At 37.1% G+C, this 18081-nt stretch overlaps 1 protein-coding gene across 1 annotated transcript in view; it reads right to left on the bottom strand.

Moving 5' to 3' along the window:
- The window catches only part of Tex11 (testis expressed 11), a 225849-nt gene that overhangs the window by 32572 nt on the left and 175196 nt on the right, over window positions 1-18081 (bottom strand). The window contains exon 26 of the mRNA XM_042694880.1: window positions 13805-13882. Within this exon, the coding sequence (XP_042550814.1) occupies window positions 13805-13882 (78 nt within the window). The remainder of the gene's footprint in view (window positions 1-13804; window positions 13883-18081) is intronic.

Genomic DNA, 18081 nt, shown 5'->3' with positions numbered 1-18081 from the left:
TATTTAACACAATCCCCATCAAAATACCAGTGACATTCTTCATTGAGCTAGAAAAAGCAATCCAACATTTCATATGGAACAACAAAAGACCCCAAATAGCCTAGGCAATTTTAGGCAAAAAAGCAATGCTGGTAGTATCACAATCCCACACCTCAAGCTTCACTCCAGAGATATAATAGCAAAAACAGCTTGGTACTGTCAATAAAACAGACGTGAAGATCAATGGAACAGACCGGAAGACCCAGAATAAAATCATATCGCTAGAGTTATCTGATATTTGATACAGTAGCCAAAGACACATGGTGGAAAAAGATAGCCTCTTGAATAGTTGGTGTTGGAAAAAATGGGCATCCATATGCAGAAAACTAAAAGTAGATCCCTGTTTGTCACTATGAACTAATGTCAATTTTCTCAGTGAGGTTGGGCCTCTAAGGCCCTGGGGAAGGTCTGCATTTCCATAGCTTTGTCCTGGCAACTTTGTTCCTGTAGCTCTACCAGACTGGAATTGTGCACCAATGGCTCAACAATTCTGAGATCTTGAGGTTGCCTTTGTCCCTATAGCTCCACCAGGAATTCTGGTGGCTGACTCCATATTTATGTTGGCATCACCCTAGTAGGTGTTCTATGAGGTGGCTCCACTCCTATGGCAAGTCTTGGTATGGGTTCCAGGCTATCTGAGATAACCTTTGAAAACTAGAATGGGAGTAACCATGCCTCCACAGCACTTTTATTCTGTGAGCATGCAGACTTAAAACATTACCAAGGCTTATAGCTTATTTGTTCTGGACTGGCAGTCCCAAGGTATATCTCGGCTGGCTTGAGCCATAGTTTTGGCAGCCTGGGAGCAAGAAGTGCTGTGTTAGAATGTGGAAAGTAGAGACTTGAAGGAGTTCCAAGCAGTAGGCCTGGGAAGGGTGCCCTGCACCTATTTTCCACAATCCATCAGCCTTCTTAAGAGTTCTGGACGTGTGAAGGGAAGATCTCTAAAATAACTTCAGGGCCCTTCTCTCACTGTCTCAATGAATAATGCTTGGCTCCTTTCTGTCTGTAGGAATCTCTTTAGCAAATGACTTATTGGCCACATGGTGAATATTCTTCCTGAATGTGTACTTTTTCCATCTTTTATATGGCCAGGTAATGAATGTTTCAAATATTTCCAGTTTTAATGATAAACTCTAACTTTAAGTCAGTTCTTTACTCCTTCATCTCACTGCATATGGTTAAAATAGCTATGCAGTATCTTGAACACCTTGCTTCCACTAGAGATCTCTTCCACTAGAGATCCCAGTTTCTCACTCTTAGATTTTGATTTCTACAAAGTCCTAGGGAATACACACAATATAGCCACTATTTGAAATGGTATAACAGGCTGTTCTTTATCCGGAATCAAATACTTTGTACCTTATTTCCATCTGAGACTTCATTAGGTAGAAGTTTTTGCTGTTCATATTTCTATCAGCATTCTTATCATGACTACTCATGCAATCTCTAAGAAGACCCAAACTCACCCTTGATTTCTCTTTCTGAAACCTCACCATAATCATGCTTGATGTTCTATTTATGGCAATCTAGGCTTATTTTTGCCTCTTTCTCCAAATTCTTCTATCTTCTACTCATCACTCAGTTCTAAAGGAGCTTCCACATTTTCAAGTATTTGTTATAGTAGTAGCTCACTTCTTGGTACCATTTGTGTGTGTGTATGTGTGTGTGTGTGTGTGTGTGTGTGTGTGTGTGTGTGTGTGTGGGTGTTTCAGTAATGGGGTTTGAATTTGGCCTCACACTCTAGCTTGGCTTTTTCACTCAAGGTTCTACCATTTGAGTCACACCTCTACTTCTGGCTTTTTACTGATTAATTAGAAATGACAGTCTCTGTGTTTGCCTGGCTTTGAACTGTGATCCTCAGGTCTCAGCTTCCTGTGTATTTAGGATTATCAAAGGCATGAGCCACTTGGTACTATAGTACCAGCTTGGTACTATTTTTTTGTCTTAGCCTGTTTTTTGTAACATTCTAACAACATCACAGGCCTGGTTACATAAGGAAAATAAATGAATTTCTCTAAGTACTGGAGCCTGGGAAATTCAAGATTAAAGAGCTGAAATTAGAAAGGGTCTAATTTACAAGAGGGTCTTCTTGCTGAATAATCCAGTGCAGGGGTCATATGGCAACTAAATTGCAACGTGAATTTTGGAGAGGACATTCAAACCCTACCAGGCACACACAGTACTTGTCCTGATAGAACTTATAGATATAGATGTAAGTTACTCCATGTCCTGTTTCTGGAAATGGTAGAGTGACATAGGGCCTCTTAGTGGTGTGTGTGTGTGTGTGTGTGTGTGTGTGTGTGTTTTAATAATGAAAATAGAATTCGAAAAGTCAGCAAAAGTGCAAGCTAAAGTGAGTGGCACACCCTGAGTTGCTAATCCTTGGTCTTGTAACAAAACCAAGTTTGTAATCCAATGACTGGAACTTTTCTGAACTTGGTTTGACTCAAGAAACAGAGAAGAAAAGACTGAAGAGCAAGTAAATGATCATGAGGCAGTAGAGAAGAGAGAGTCTTTATGTTATGAGATGTCCTATAGCTGGCTATATCCTCTAGATGTAAAAAATGTCGACTACAAGAGCTCACATACCAAACATTAGATCATGAATAAAAACTTATACTATCATCTTGTATCCCCCTGTATCTCCTAGTGCAACAAAAAAATTTTGTAATTGAAGTTTTTTTTTTTTTTTGTCGGTCGTGGGGCTTGAACTCTGGGCCTGGGCGCTGTCCCTCAGCTCTTCAGCTCAAGGCGAGCGCTCTACCACTTGAGCTACAGCGCCACTTCCGGTTTTCTGATGGTTTATTAGAGATAGGAGTCTCACGGTCTCTCCTCCCCGGGCTGGCTTTGAACCGCGATCCTCAGATCTCAGCCTCCTGAGTAGCTAGGATTACAGGCGTGAGCCACCAGCGCCCGGCTGTAATTGAAGTTTTTAAGTCAAGCAAAAACTTCAGCAGAGTATGTATGTGTGTATGTATGTATGTGTATATGTGTATATATATACATGAAAATATGATTTTTGTGTATACATAAGATGAAAGGAACAGAAAGATTGGCAGATGGAGAATACTTACCAGAGAAACATAAAATATTTTCAAATGGTGGCCAAACATGCCAGAATCAATTCTATAATATCAAATCAGTATAAAAATTACAAAGTTTGGGTGTAAGAGCTTATAGAAAAGCTGGTAGATGATAAAAAGAAATGGAATGTGAACCAGTTCAGCGATAAAGAATGAAATTTTAAAAAGCCATCACACAAACAAAAGTAAACTTAGAAATAGCAAAAGGGAGAACAGACATAAGGAGAAATAGCTATAGGAATAAAATGGGAATTGAAATGGATTGCATGTCAGTTTCCTTGTTAATTAGTGAGTCAAATAAAATGTTTGGCATGTGTTCATTTTGTATTCATAGAGGAATGATTGTTATATTGGTTATTGACTGAAATGCCTACATAGATACATGTAACAGAACCAGGTTAATTGTATTGCAAGTCATATTTCTTCAACCATCTTTCCTTGGCTCCAAGATTGTATGCCAAGTGGCAACAGAACTTCTTTGAAAATCCCCCACCCACAAACTTTCTATTGAATTTATATTTTGTTTTAGTTTCTGGTTTATGTATAGGCAATAGATTATTCCCTCATACTAACAGCAATGACAGGGAATGTGGTTTTATGGTCTGATAATTTGGTTATCTCTATAATTAGATTAATGGGCTATCTGGCCTCTGATGTGTTAGAAACAACAGAAAATTTAATTTGTCTTTTTTATTGTTCTATTTGTCCATTTTGAGTTCAAGTTAATCAATAATTTCATGCCCACAGGGGAAGAGAGCAACACTTGAATATCTGACTAATTTCTATATTTTTTTGCCCTATAGCTTAAATTGTAGATAGGAAGTCATAGATCTTTGTATGTCTTTGTTTATGTGTCTAGAATTGAGAAAAGCCTGTGAACTGTTTTCCTATTTCTGGAGGTTGTTGACAAATAAGCTTATAAAGACTCCTAAATTAGAGGATCTCTGTTTATAGATGTAACAAGGACTTACATATACATATTATTATACATGCATATATTATTATACACACATATTATTGAAATACCAAAAAGAAGTTGAATTTCTTATAATAAAATGTGCTAGATATTCTTACAAAATTTTTGCTTAAGTAGAAACATTTTAAGTACTCAAAATTAAGATCTTTGGCAAGTGAGATTATTTAATAACTTTTTTAAAGAGCTGTATTTCTTTGATGATTTACTTGTGTGAAGTAAAACTACTGCATGTTTTATTTTTCTTGTGTCTGTTTTTCCTTAACTCAATTCTTCAATAAAATAGAATACTTAAACATGTAAACTTGTTCAACAACTCTGGAAAGCAGTGTGGATGTTCCTCAAAAGACTAAACATAGAGCTTCCCTAAGTCCAAGCAATCCCACTCCTCTGTGTTTATCCAATAGACCACAAACAAGGCCATACTAAAGCTACCAGCACAATCATGTTCATTGCAGTATTGTTTACCATAGCCAAGATATGAAATCAACCCAGATGCCCCTCAGTGGATGAATAGATCAAGAAAATGTGGTGTATATACACAATGGAATTCTACGCTTCCATCAGAAAGAATGATATTTTACTATTCACAAGGAAATGGAAAGACTTGGAAAAATATTAATTGAAGTAAGCCAAATCCAAAGAAACACAGGTTGCATGTTTTCCCTAATTTGTAGTTATTAGAATGTGTCTATAAATCAACAAGTCAACATACTGGATGGTAAAAGACAAAAAAAAATACTTGGACATGATAAATTATACAGGTCTCTAAATATTCACACAATGAGAGGATCACAAAGGCTCAATAGATATGTGCCTATGATCATATAAAATGATGTTTATTGAAATGGATTCCAAGAAATGGAAACAAGGCTCTTTTTGTTATTTTTTTTTGTTATTTTGTTTTTGTGGGGTTCCCCCCCCTCCTTTGTCACTGTTTTTTAGTTTTGTACTTTTTGTCTTATATGTATGTTTATCTGCTTTGGGAAGGGGAAGGGGAAGCACAGAAATGGTGGGACAACGTGTGAATAAATGCATCAGTGATACTCCCTAGACATTATGTTGAAAATGAACTATACAACTTGTGAGGAAGGAGGGTCAGGAGGGAAACACTGGGAGAAAATGAGGAAGAAGTGACACTGTTCAAAATGAAATGCATTCATTACCTGAATTATGTAATTGTAACCTCTCTGTATATCATCTTTACAATAAAAAATGAAAAAAGCTCAAAAAGTTGCAAGTCATAAATATTAAAAAATGTCATTTGACATACATTAAAAAAAGATAGTCATAGACAAAATGTAGTAAAACGTGTTCATGAAATCTACTAGTCTGCAGTAATGCTGTGGGTGAAGATGGGTCTCAATTGCACCCCTCAAATTTTCTCTTTGAAACAGAAATTCTTGTAATTAAAGAATATAATCAAGCTGGGCACCAATGGCTCATGCTTGTAATCTGAGCTACTCAGGAGACTGAGATCTGAGGATTATGGCTCAAAGCTAATAGGGACAGAAAAGTCTATGAGACCTTTATCTCTAATTAAACCAACAAAATTCTGGAAGTGGAGTTGCAGCTCAAGTGGTAGAGTGCTAACTTTGAGTGAAAAAGCTAAGGGACAACATTCAGGCCATGAGTTCAAACCTAGTACACACATCAAAAACAAAGTTACAATTAAAACAAGTGATCTGTGCCATACATTTATAATCTTAGCACTTGGGAAGCTGAGGCAGAAGTCACAGGTTCAAGCTCAACCTGAGCTATGTAGTGAAACTGTGTCTCAGAATATCATCATTACCACCACCACTACACCATACTACCTCCAACAACCCACAAAGAAAGGTACCTGAAATTATATTACAGGTGTGTGCTTTTCTTTTTTACAAGTGGAAGGAGTTTGTCCCCAAGAAAGCGGTTCTCAAGCTTTCTGTTTGTAGTTAGGATCCCTTTGCATTCTAAAAGCATTACTAAGGACCTCAAAAAAACTTTTGCACATGTATACATTTTTATTATATTAAGAAATTGAAACAGAAAATTTCAGTATATTTACTGAGTGAACTGATTTGGGAAGAATGTATTGCATGTTGAAGCCAATTCTCACTACAATAATTATAGACCTGGGGTAGAGCTCTGTAGAAGAGCACTTGCCTATCATGCATGAAGCCCAGGATTCAATCTCCCCTACCACCATAAATAAATCAATGTAAATAATTATAATTTAAAAATTAATGAGAAGATTGCTTCACATTTTTGAAAAGGTCCTTAATGCCTGACTGAACAGAAATAGCTAGATTCTCTCAACTGCTTGTACTTTCAGTCTCTTATAATATCACACATCATGTACCTTTCTTTGAAAAACGTTTTAATGTTACTATGAAATTAGTTTGTTTTTATCATGGCTGAGGCCCTAAATATAATAGATAGTAATTAGAGGAGAAATTTAAAAAGTGAATTTTATTTGCTCTATCTTAAACCTGAGTTTAAAATAAAACCATGCAATATGTGAAAAATGCACCAAAGTTACCTTAACTTTGATGAGCTTCCTTCATTAGTTTAGTGATTAATTCCTTCTCCTACAATGTAAAAAGTATGTTTTACTTTCTGTTTATTTTGCCTAGGTAGTAGATTCTGTATTTATTATGATGATGATTATGATTATATGATATAGTTGTACAAAGGGGTTACAATTCCATAAGACATGAATACAATGCTTCTTGGACAATGTCAATCCCTTCTTTATTCTTCTCCATTCTCCCTCTCTTATCCCTACCCTCAAGTTACATAGTGAGATCCTGTATTTTACCACAATACTTGTCTTTTAATTTCTTTGTTCTTAGCTATTAAATGTCAAAGAAGCAAAAAGAATATTTCCTCTCTTATCAATGAGTTGTAGATTTTAGAATAGTGCTGCTGAATATATGGGGTTTTTGGAAAAGTATTTGTTACTGTTTAGATAGGTTAACCAGGTACTATTTCTCAGACACCCACGAACAAACCTATGTTACTTAAGTGCCCAATTCGCTTCTACAAATGCTCTTGATTTTGCCTTCTAAAAGTTGCACCCCAAATATAGAAGAATGAAAAATTAAACTTTCAGCATGTTACATATCTTTTAAATGTAAAAGTATTTTTGAGATTACTAAATGATCTCTGGAAAATTTCAAGGATCCCTTTTCCTTATAAAGACAAGTACTGAGGATAGTTTGATTTGATTCTGTTGTAACACTTGCATAAGAATTATAAAATCAAAACAGAGCCCAGTCTTTTCTATGTTTTGTTTTGTTTTGTTTTTTTGCTGGTTGTGGGGCCTGAAGTCTGGGCCTGGGCGCTGTCCCTCAGCTCTTCAGCTCAAGGCTAGCACTCTACCACTTGAACCACAGCGCCACTTCCGGCTTTTTTTTCTGCTTATGTGATGCTGAGGAATCGAACCCAGGGCCTCATGCATGCAAGGCAAGCACTCTACTACTGAGCCACCTTCCCAGCCCTATGTTAAGTTTTTAAATAGGTGAAAGCATTCATATAAAATTTACAGAAATAACATTCTTTATGGTCAATACTTAGAGATTTTGTAATGTCCTCCTTGTCCCAGTATTATCTTTTATTCCCAAGCTCTTCTAAACTGTTTCAATAATGAACAAAATATCTATCCAGAAGATCAACAAGGAATTTGAGGAGGTGAACAACAATGAAAAATGACTAGACTTAGCAGACAGTATAGATCACTCCATCATGGAAAAATAAGGAAAATACTGTCACATTCTTGTCAAGTGCTCATGCATGGAACATTCTGAAGACCATGTTTGGCAACGTGGTGTCTCTCAACCAGAGAGAGAGGTGAGAGAGAGAGAGACAGAGAGAGAGAGAGAGACAGAGACAGAGACAGAGACAGAGAGACAGGTTTTAAATGATTAGATTTACCAAAACATATTATCTGATCACAATGGAATAAAACTAAAAATCAGTAACAAAATGAAAGCTGGAAATTTCACAAAAAGGTAGAATTTTTATGCAAACTTTCTTTTTAAAATTTTTATATTTTTGTTTTTTATTGTAAAGATACTATACAGAGTGGTTACAGTTACATGAGTAGGGTAATGAGTACATTTCCTATCGAGCGTTGTTACTTCCTTTGATTTTCTCCCACCATCACTTCCCTCTCCACCTCCCCAATTCCTCCCTCCCCCCCCACATTGTAAAGTTCGTTTTCAACATAGTATATCTCATAGTCACAATGGGTCAACCTGCATCCTCATTTAAGCATTCCACTAAACCCCTTCCACTCCCTAAATTACAAAAATGTTTATACACACTTTCAAAAACTGATGACTCAAAACTCACAAGGGAAAACTCACAAGGGAAACTAGAAAATACCTATAGATGAATGAAAATGTAAACCTTATAACACAACTTGGGATACAGTAAAGGTGGTGCTGAGAAGGAAATTTATAGCTATAAATGCCTATATTTAAAAAAAGGATTTCATTGTTCTAACATATTTATAAGATTATGTCTTTGTTGCTTTGTATGTCCCTCCCCCATGGTATAACCCCTGCTTTCACTATATATGATGTTGGTGTATGTGGTGGGGAAGGGAAAAAACAAATCGTTAAAACAGGGATACAGGAGGACCCATTTCAATAATGAGATGTGCAAGTCATTTTGTAGAAAAACAAACTTTACAACTTTGGTGGGTGGGGGGTGGGGAGGATGGGAAGGGATGGGAAGAGGAAACAAGGGAGGAGGCTACAATGCTTGATAAGAAATGTACTCATTATCTTGCCCATGTAATTGTAACCCCTCTGTACAGTATTTTCACAATAAAAAAAAGGATCTCAAATCAATAACCTAACTTTAAACTTGGAGTATCTAGGGAAAGAAGAGCAAACTAAACCCAAACCTGGCAGAAGGTGGTAATAAACATTAGAGATAAGTGAAATAAAAAATAGAAAAACAAACAATAAAATCAAGAGTTTGTTCATTGAAGACATGAACAAAATGGACAAAGGAAAAAAAAGACAGAAATTTGTACTGGAAAACTCATTCATTTTTACATAAATAAAAGTGATGATAAGATATTACTGTAAAGTGTTATATGACAACAAATTACATGAAATGACAAATTCCTAAAACATATAATTTACTAAGCTGACTTAAACAGAAATAGAAAATGTCAAGAAACCTGTAACAAATAATGAGATAGTCACTAATCCAAAACAAGATCTAGACTAGATGGATTTATTGGTAAATTCTACCAAATACTTAATAATGAACACCAAACTACTCTCAAACTACTTCAGAAAACTGAAAAGAAACACTTCCAGACTGGGATGTAGCTCAGTGGCAAAATGCTTGCTTAACAAGTGCCATATCCTAGGTTCTATCCCCAGTACAAAAAAAAAATCAGAAAAGAAAGAAAAAATACAGTTAAAAATTTTTAAGAGAAAAGAAACAGTTGTAAGTTTTGTATGGAGTCAGTGTTATCTTGGTATAAACTCCAGAAAAAAAATCCTCAAAGGAAAAAAAATCATAAACCAATGTCTTTTTATTAATGTTAACTCTAAAGCCCAGAACAAAATACTAGCAAGCTGAATCCTTTTGGATATTAATGAATTGTGATTTATTCCAAGAATAAAAGAATAGATTAACACAAGCAAATTAATACAATATTCCACATAGAACAAAGGAAAAAACCTACAATCATCTCAATTGTGTATAAAAGCAACTTGATACAACCTAAGATTTTCTCATGATTAAAAATGTGCAGGGCACTGGGCTCTGGTGGCTTATACCTGTAATCCTAGCTACTTAGCAGGCTGAGAAATGAGATTCATGGTTTGAAACAAATCCAGATAGGAAAGTCTATACTATTTTTATCTCCAATTAAACATCAAAAAGCCAGAACTGGAGCTGTGACCCACATGGTAAAGTGCTAGCTTAGAGCAATAAAGCTCAAGGACAGCATCAAGCCCCAGGATTGGTACACACACACACACACACACACACACACACACACACACACACACACAAATATCTAGGACAACATTAATTGAATATCTTCAGTTTAATACTGTGTGTGTGTGTGTAAAATCCATAGCTAGCAAAGTAGCAGGGTATAAAATTAACTCTCAAAAATCAATGGCGTTTCTGTATGCCAACAATGAGAAGAGAGCAGCTGAAATCAGGAAAGCAACTCCATTTGTAATAGCCCCACAAAAAATAAAATACCTAGGAATTAACTTAACCAAAGAAGTGAAGGACCTCTATGATGAAAACTTTCAAAACCTGAAAAATAAAATCAAAACAGAACTTAAAAAGTGGAAAAACCAGCCGGGCGCTGGTGGCTCACGCCTGTAATCCTAGCTACTCAGGAGGCTGAGATCTGAGGATCTCAGTTCAAAGCCAGCCCGGGCAGGAGAGACCGTGAGACTCCTATCTCCAATAAACTACCAGAAAACCAGAAGTGGTGCTGTAGCTCAAGTGGTAGAGCGCTCGCCTTGAGCTGAAGAGCTGAGGGACAGCGCCCAGACCCAGAGTTCAAGCCCCATGACCGACCAAAAAAAAAAAAAAAAAGTGGAAAAACCTCCCATGCCTCTGGATTGGAAGGATCAACATAGTGAAAATGGCAATACTTCCAAAGGCTATCTACAAATTCAATGCAATACCTATCAAAATTCCAACCTCATTCTTCAAGGAAATAGAAGAGGCAATCCAAAAATTCATATGGAACAATAAAAGACCCCGAATAGCAAAAACGATCCTTAACAGAAAGAACAGTGCTGGAAGAATAACAATACCAAATTTCAAACTCTACTACAAAGCCATAGTAATTAAAACAGCTTGGTACTGGCACAAGAAGAGACCTCAGGACCAATGGAATAGAATTGAAAACCCAGAAATTAACCCATAGACCTATAGCCACCTAATCTTTGATAAGGGAACTAAAAAAAATAGAATGGAAGAAAGACAGCCTCTTCAGTAAATGGTGCTGGCAAAATTGCTTAATCACTTGTAGAAAACTAAAGCTAGATCATTATATATCACCCTGCACCAGAATCAACTCCAAATGGATCAAAGAACTCGGAGTCAAAGCAGACACCCCTGAAAACATTACAGGACAGAATAGGAGAAACCCTAGGTCTCCTTGGCACAGGCCGATATTTTCTTAATAGAGATCCAGAAACACAACAAATCAAAGAAAGGTTGGACAAGTGGGATTGCATGAAATTGCAGAGCTTCTGCATGGCAAAGGACATAGCTAGCAAGATCAATAGAAAGTCCATGGATTGGGAGAAGATCTTTACTAGCCATACAACAGACAAGGGTCTCATATCTAATATATACTTAGAACTCAAAAAAACCTAGGTCCCCCAACAACAAATCTTCAAAGAAACAACTGCTCGATAAATAAGTGGGCTAAAGACTTAAAGAGAAACTTCTCTGAAGAGGAAATAAGAATGGCCAATAGACACATGAAGAAATGCTCAACCTCTCTAGCCATAAAAGAAATGCAAATCAAAACAATATTGAGATACCACCTCACCCCAGTTAGAATGGCTATACTCAACAACTCTAATAACAACAGATGCTGGAGGGGATGTGGACAGAAGGGAACCTTACTGCATTGTTGGTGGGAGTGTAAACTTGTCCAACCACTTTGGAAAGTAGTGTGGAGTCAAAAGACTCCACATAGAGCTCCCTTATGACCCAGCAATCCCACTTTTGGGCATTTACTCGAATGATCATAAACAAGACCATAGTAAAGCTACCAGCACAACTATGGTTATTGCAGCATTATTCACCATAGCTAAGATATGGAACCAACCCAGATGCCCCTCAGTAGATGAATGGATCAAGAAAATGTGGTATATATACACAATAGAATTCTATGCCTCCATCAGAAAGAATGACATTGCCCCATTTGTTAGGAAATGGAAAGAATTGGAAAAAATTATAAGTGAAGTAAGCCAGTGGGCTGTCAACTCTGTCCCGCTGTGTCGGTGATGGCTGTGAGTACAGGCTCAAGCTTGTAATAAATGACTCTCGTGTGCTTACATTGGAATCAGCTCCTTGGTGGTCTTTGGGGATCCTTATCTAGGCATAAGAAACCAATTCAGCAGTGATACTAGACACTATGTTGGAAATGAACTATTCAACTTGGGGTGGGGGGAGAGATAGGAGGGAAAAAACTGGGAGAGAATGAGGGAGGGAGTGACACTATTCAAAAGGAAATGTACTCATTACCTGACTTATGTAACTAACCCCTCTGTACATCACCTTCCAATAAAATTTAAAAGTAAAAGGGAAGGAAATGTAAGACAGCCAAAGTGGAAAGGAAGAAGGAAAAAAAATCACTGCGTACAGATGTCATGATCTTATACACAGAAAATTTAGCCTGGTTAAAGTTGTTTCTAGGTATTCTATTCTTTTGGAGTTATTATAGATTAAATTGTTTTATTTATTTCCCTTTTAGTTTGTTCATTTCTGGTACATGAAAATACATCTGATTTTTGCATGTTAATTTTATAACTGCAACCTCCCTGTATTCATAGCTTCTGGTTTTTGTGCGATTTTCCATATATAGGATCATGCCTGGCAGGTTTCACACCACAAAAGTCCTTGATCCAATTAAACACCAAAAACCTGGAAGTGGAGCAGTGGCTCAAGTGTTACAGTGCCAGCCTAGTCTTGAGCAATAAAGTTCAGGAATAGCATTCAAACCCTGATTCACACACCAGGACTGGCACATACACACACACACACACACACACACACACACACACACACACTCCTTTATCTCCAATTAACCAAAAGAGCCTGAAGTAGAGCGATGGCTCAAGTGGTAGAGAGCTAGCCTTGAGCAAAATAGCTCAGGGACAGTGCCCAGGCCCTGAGTTTGAGCCCCCAGGACCAGCACACACACACACACACACACACACACACACACTCACACACACACACAACTCACAATTATTTTTTCCAGGAATGCAATGGTGACTTAATCTTAGGAAAACTTATTATAATTCATTACATACATAGTTGAAAACAGAAAAATAATGATTCTCCCCAGAATCTGAAAAGGAATACACTATTCAATTCAATATCTATTGACTTAAAAATTCTATAAAATGAACATATGGTAGGTATCTTTATGAAAATGTTTCCTATAACAAGATCCAATGCTATCCTTTTTTGGGTGGTGGTACTGGGATTTGGACTCAAGGCCTTGCACTTGATAAGCAAATGTTGTAAACCTTGAACTACACCCTAAGCCAAATACCATCTTTACTGAGGAAAGTGTAAGAAGCCACTTAAAAACATTTAATTATGATAATTTCATGATGAAATTTAAGAATATCTGATAATTTGATTGTGGTTCAGAAAACTCTGTAGTCTACGTTAAAATTTTGATTAGATATTAAATCTGGTAACACAAGAGCAATAATGTCATGTTAGGCAGCAACAATCCTACTTTTATACTTACCATTATAATTTTATTTTAAGATAGCAAAGTGGATAACACTCTCACTCCAAATTTTGTGTTGTTAAGTGACATTAGTAACATACATTGCAGTAATATTTGTTCTTAAAGAATCATTTGGTTATCAAATTTTGTACAAATTTCTGTTAGCATAAATTTCTGGTGAAAAAAGATTTTGTTATTCAGATTCTAAACTCCTTTCAGAACTGTTACCAAACTTCAAGTTCCCACTGTACCTGTTTGTTTTAGGTGATTCCAGATGACTTTACACTTCTGGATCTGATCAAGCACACGGTTCAATAGCACATTCTATTTGGCAAGAATGGAATAAGATTATAGTCTAAACAAAAGATAGCTTTAAGCAAATTAGTATAATATCACAGAATTTTCACTAAAAGTAGTTTAAAATGATAGTTTAAACATCACATTTGGGAACTGATATAGAAATATTACCTTCCAAGTGTAGTTTTTCTTACTATCTCGAGAAAATGGGGATCAAATAGACAATTTCAAGTATATCAATAGGTTTTTTATTTTGACAGTACTAGGATTTGACCCTAGGACTTCACACTTAGTAGGCAGGCACTCAACCACATGAGCCACATCCCATCCTATTTTGCTTAAGTTATTTTTCAAGTTGGGTTCCATGTTTCTTTCTCTCCGTCCTCCCCAACTCCCTCAGACAACTATCCTACCTAGAACCTCTGACCTCTCATGTAGCTCAGACTACAGGTGTGAGCTATTGCATGTGGTATTATTTACCAATTTCTTTAATAATTTAGATCTAAAGAGAAATATTTCTCAAATGGTTTTATGGTATTTGTTTTTCAAGCAAAATAAAAATAACTGTTGAAAATTATAAGACACAATTAGGTAGTGCTGGGGGAATATCTCAGCAGCAGAATGACTGCCAAGCAGAGAAAAGCCCTTGGTTCAAGCCAGCAAAAGCAAAACAAATACAATACAATTATGTAAAGTCCCTGGAAACTGCCTCAAGGCATATAAATAATGAAAAAAACAACATTATTCCACAGATCCACTAAGTATTTGTAAGAATAGTAAGAACCTGTGACATTTGAACCATGGCTTCCTTACCACCCTCTGACTCATTGTGATGAAGCACTGCTTTAGGTAGATGTGAACAAATTTCTAGGCTAGGTATTCCTAGGAGAGCCAGATTTTAGGCACTTCTCATGCTCTCCCCCACTCCCAGGGCTCTACTACAGAACCTCTATTATGAACAAACACAACTGAAATGCCTGGAGCTCCATTCATATACCTAGTCCTTCATTTGTAAGACAAAAGCTGCCCTAGACCAGGCAACTTCTGAACACTTGATCTCAATTGTTTTCAACTCCATCTGTGTAAAGAATAGAATTTCCACGTTGGGAGAGTCAAGGCAAACATATGAAGGACTACAAGGCTTGCCCAGTTCTCCACTCACAGAGCTGGATTTTCTCTCTGATAGAATTGGGCCACAGGGCTGGGAAGGTGGCTCAGTGGTAGAGCGCTTGCCTTGCATGCCTGAGGTCCTAAGTTCGATTCTTCAGCATCACATAAGCAAAAAGAAAAAAGCCGGAAGTGGCGCTGTGGCTCATGAGGTAGAGTGCTAGCCTTGAGCTGAAGAGCTGAGGGACAGCGCCCAGGCCCAGAGTCCAGGCCTCACGACTGGACCCCCCCCCAAAAAAAAAGAATTGGGCCACAATCTCTACACCTAGTTCCAAAACAGGATTTCATTTTCATAGGTCTGCCTGTAGTTTTCTGTGAAGGGAATCATTGTAATCACAATAGAGACTGAAGAATTTCTCATCTAAGAGCACTGTGAGTATTTTGAGCACTTGAGTAATTTGGTAGTGAGCAACTGAGAGAAGGCTGGTGGCTCAACACTACCAAGACAAAACATTAGAACCACTTGAAGTTTACAGAGAGAAACAGACAAAGAGGCAATGATGATGATCCCTATCGCTGGAAAAGGAGCAAATTATGGCCAACAGCTTTCACACACACACACACACACATTCTCAACAGCTTTCTCTCTCACACACACACACACAAACACACACACACACAAACACACAAAAGAGAGAAACACATTTTAAATTAGGAAATTAGTCAAGACTAGCAGCTGCATGGAACATTACTAGAAGAAAACTATTTAAATGCTTAACTGGGATACCAGATAAGAGATATGTAGTATTAAGGCACCCCACTAAAACTATTGTTATCTGTTTTTGTAGGAAGATGGGTCAAAGTGATTTCACTGGCAAAGACTGCACCCTAAGGAGTGACATCAGAGTCTGTATACTGTGGAGAAACAAACCTTACTGGATTCACAAAACAAATAAAAAAGCAAATATTAACAATATGGAGCTCTACAGGAGGTCAGTATCAAAGATAGCATATTATCTAAAATATTAAATTTTCAATAAAAATGACAGGATACATAAGTGAAAAGAAAAAAAATTGACCCCCCTCCACACACAAGAAAGGAACAGTTAACCAAAAACAGATTTTCTTTTTTTTTTTTGTCGGCCGTGGGGCTTGAACTCTGGGCCTGGGCACTGTCCCTCAGCTCTTCAGCTCAAGGCGAACGCTCTACCACTTGAGCTACAGCGCCACTTCCGGTTTTCTGGAGATAGGAGTCTCACAGTCTCTCTTGCCTGGGCTGGCTTTGAACCGCGATCCTCAGATCTCAGCCTCCTGAGTAGCTAGGATTACAGGCGTGAGCCACCAGCGCCTCGCTCAAAAACAGATTTTCAGAAGGCCCAAGTGTTAAATTTAACAGATTCATATTTCAATGCTGCTATCTTGGATATGTGTAAAAAAACTAAAGGATACCACACTTAAAAATGGAAAAACAGTAAAAAAAAAAAAAAGGAGAGAGAGAAAAAAACATCATATACAAAGAAACCTCATTAAGATTAACAGTTGAGCCAGGTGCTAGTGGCTCTTATCTGTAATCCTAGCTATTAGGAGGCTGAGATCTGAGGATCATATAGTTTGAAGACAAGCTGGGAAGCAAAGTCTGTAAAAGTCTTATCTTCAATCAACAACCTAAAAGCCAGAAATGGAGCTATGGTCCAAGTGATCGAACACAAGCCTTGAGCAAAAAATCTCAAGGACAATGCCCAAGCCCTGAGCTCAAACCCCAGGACTGGCATACATACACATATCAACAAACTCTCACCCACTCACTCACTACACAAAAAACATTAATAATACATACAAAAGATTAATAGCTGACTTCTCATTAAGAACAATGGAGGTCATGAGGCAGTTGGATAATATATTCAATTTACTTAGCCATTGTGAGGTCCTGGATCCTATCCCTCATACTGCATAGTAATGAAAGAAAAGTAATAGTTCACAAAACTCTTGTTTAGAACTGAAGGTGAAATAAAGACATTCTAAGATAAACAAAAGCTAAGAGAATTTCTTCCTAGGAATTTTTTTTTTCTAGGCTGAAAAATTAGATCAGACAGCAATTTAAATTCAGACTATAAGAAAAAGCACAGGGGCTGGGAAGGTGGCTCAGTGGTAAAGTGCTCGCCTTGTATGCATGAGGCCCTGGGTTCGATTCCTCAGCACCACATAAGCAAAAAGAAAAAAGCCGGAAGTGGCGCTGTGGCTCAAGTGGTAGAGTGCTAGCCTTGAGCTAAAGAGTTGAGGGACAGCGCCCAGGCCCAGAGTTCAGGCCCCACGACTGGACCCAAAAAAAAAAAGAAAAAGCACAAGTAAAAGTAATTATGTAACTATAAAAGACAGTATAGTGAGTACTGGTGGCTCATGCCTGTAATCCTTGCTACTCAGGAGGCAGAGATGGGAGGATTGTGGTTCAAAGCCAGGCTGGACAGGAAAGTCCATGCGATCCTTATCTCCAATAAACTACTCAAAAAAGCCAGAAGTGGCACTGTAGCTTAAGTGGTAGTGTGCTCACCTTGAGCAAGGGATAGCACTTAGGCCCAGAGTTCAAGTCCTAGGACTGGAAAAAAAAATAACATAACACACACATATATATGTGTAAGTATATATATATATATATTTCCTCTTCATTCTCTTAGCCATTTTAGCAATTGTAGGGCTGGGAGTGTATCTCAATGGTAGAGATTTGAGTTCAATCTGCAGTACCAAAAGGAAAAAATGTATTGCCTAATAACTAATATAAACACATAAAGATGTATTTATATATGTGTATATTTACATTAGTATCCCTCTAAAATAAATATATTTGACAATCACAACACAAAAAGAAAAATGGAAATGGGCTGTTTGGGGGTAAGAAAATGAGATTGTGTAACAACTTGGATTCATAGGAAGAAATGAAGAGCAGGAGAAATGGTAATTTTAAAAACTTATAATAACAAATTATAACTTATACTTCCTTTCTTCAGTTTCTTCAAAAGATGTAGAATCCTATAGAGTGAAATAAGATATACTGATGTTTAAAAAAGATCTATTGATGTTTGAAATATATACATATATAAATGCAATATGTATAATAGAATAGA

This window comes from Dipodomys spectabilis, unplaced genomic scaffold (assembly GCF_019054845.1).
Source record: "Dipodomys spectabilis isolate Male_0828 unplaced genomic scaffold, ASM1905484v1 ptg000176l, whole genome shotgun sequence".
NCBI classification, from domain to species: domain Eukaryota; kingdom Metazoa; phylum Chordata; class Mammalia; order Rodentia; family Heteromyidae; genus Dipodomys; species Dipodomys spectabilis.
Note: the sequence above shows the minus strand (reverse complement) of the source record. Positions and strands in the feature narration are given on the sequence as shown.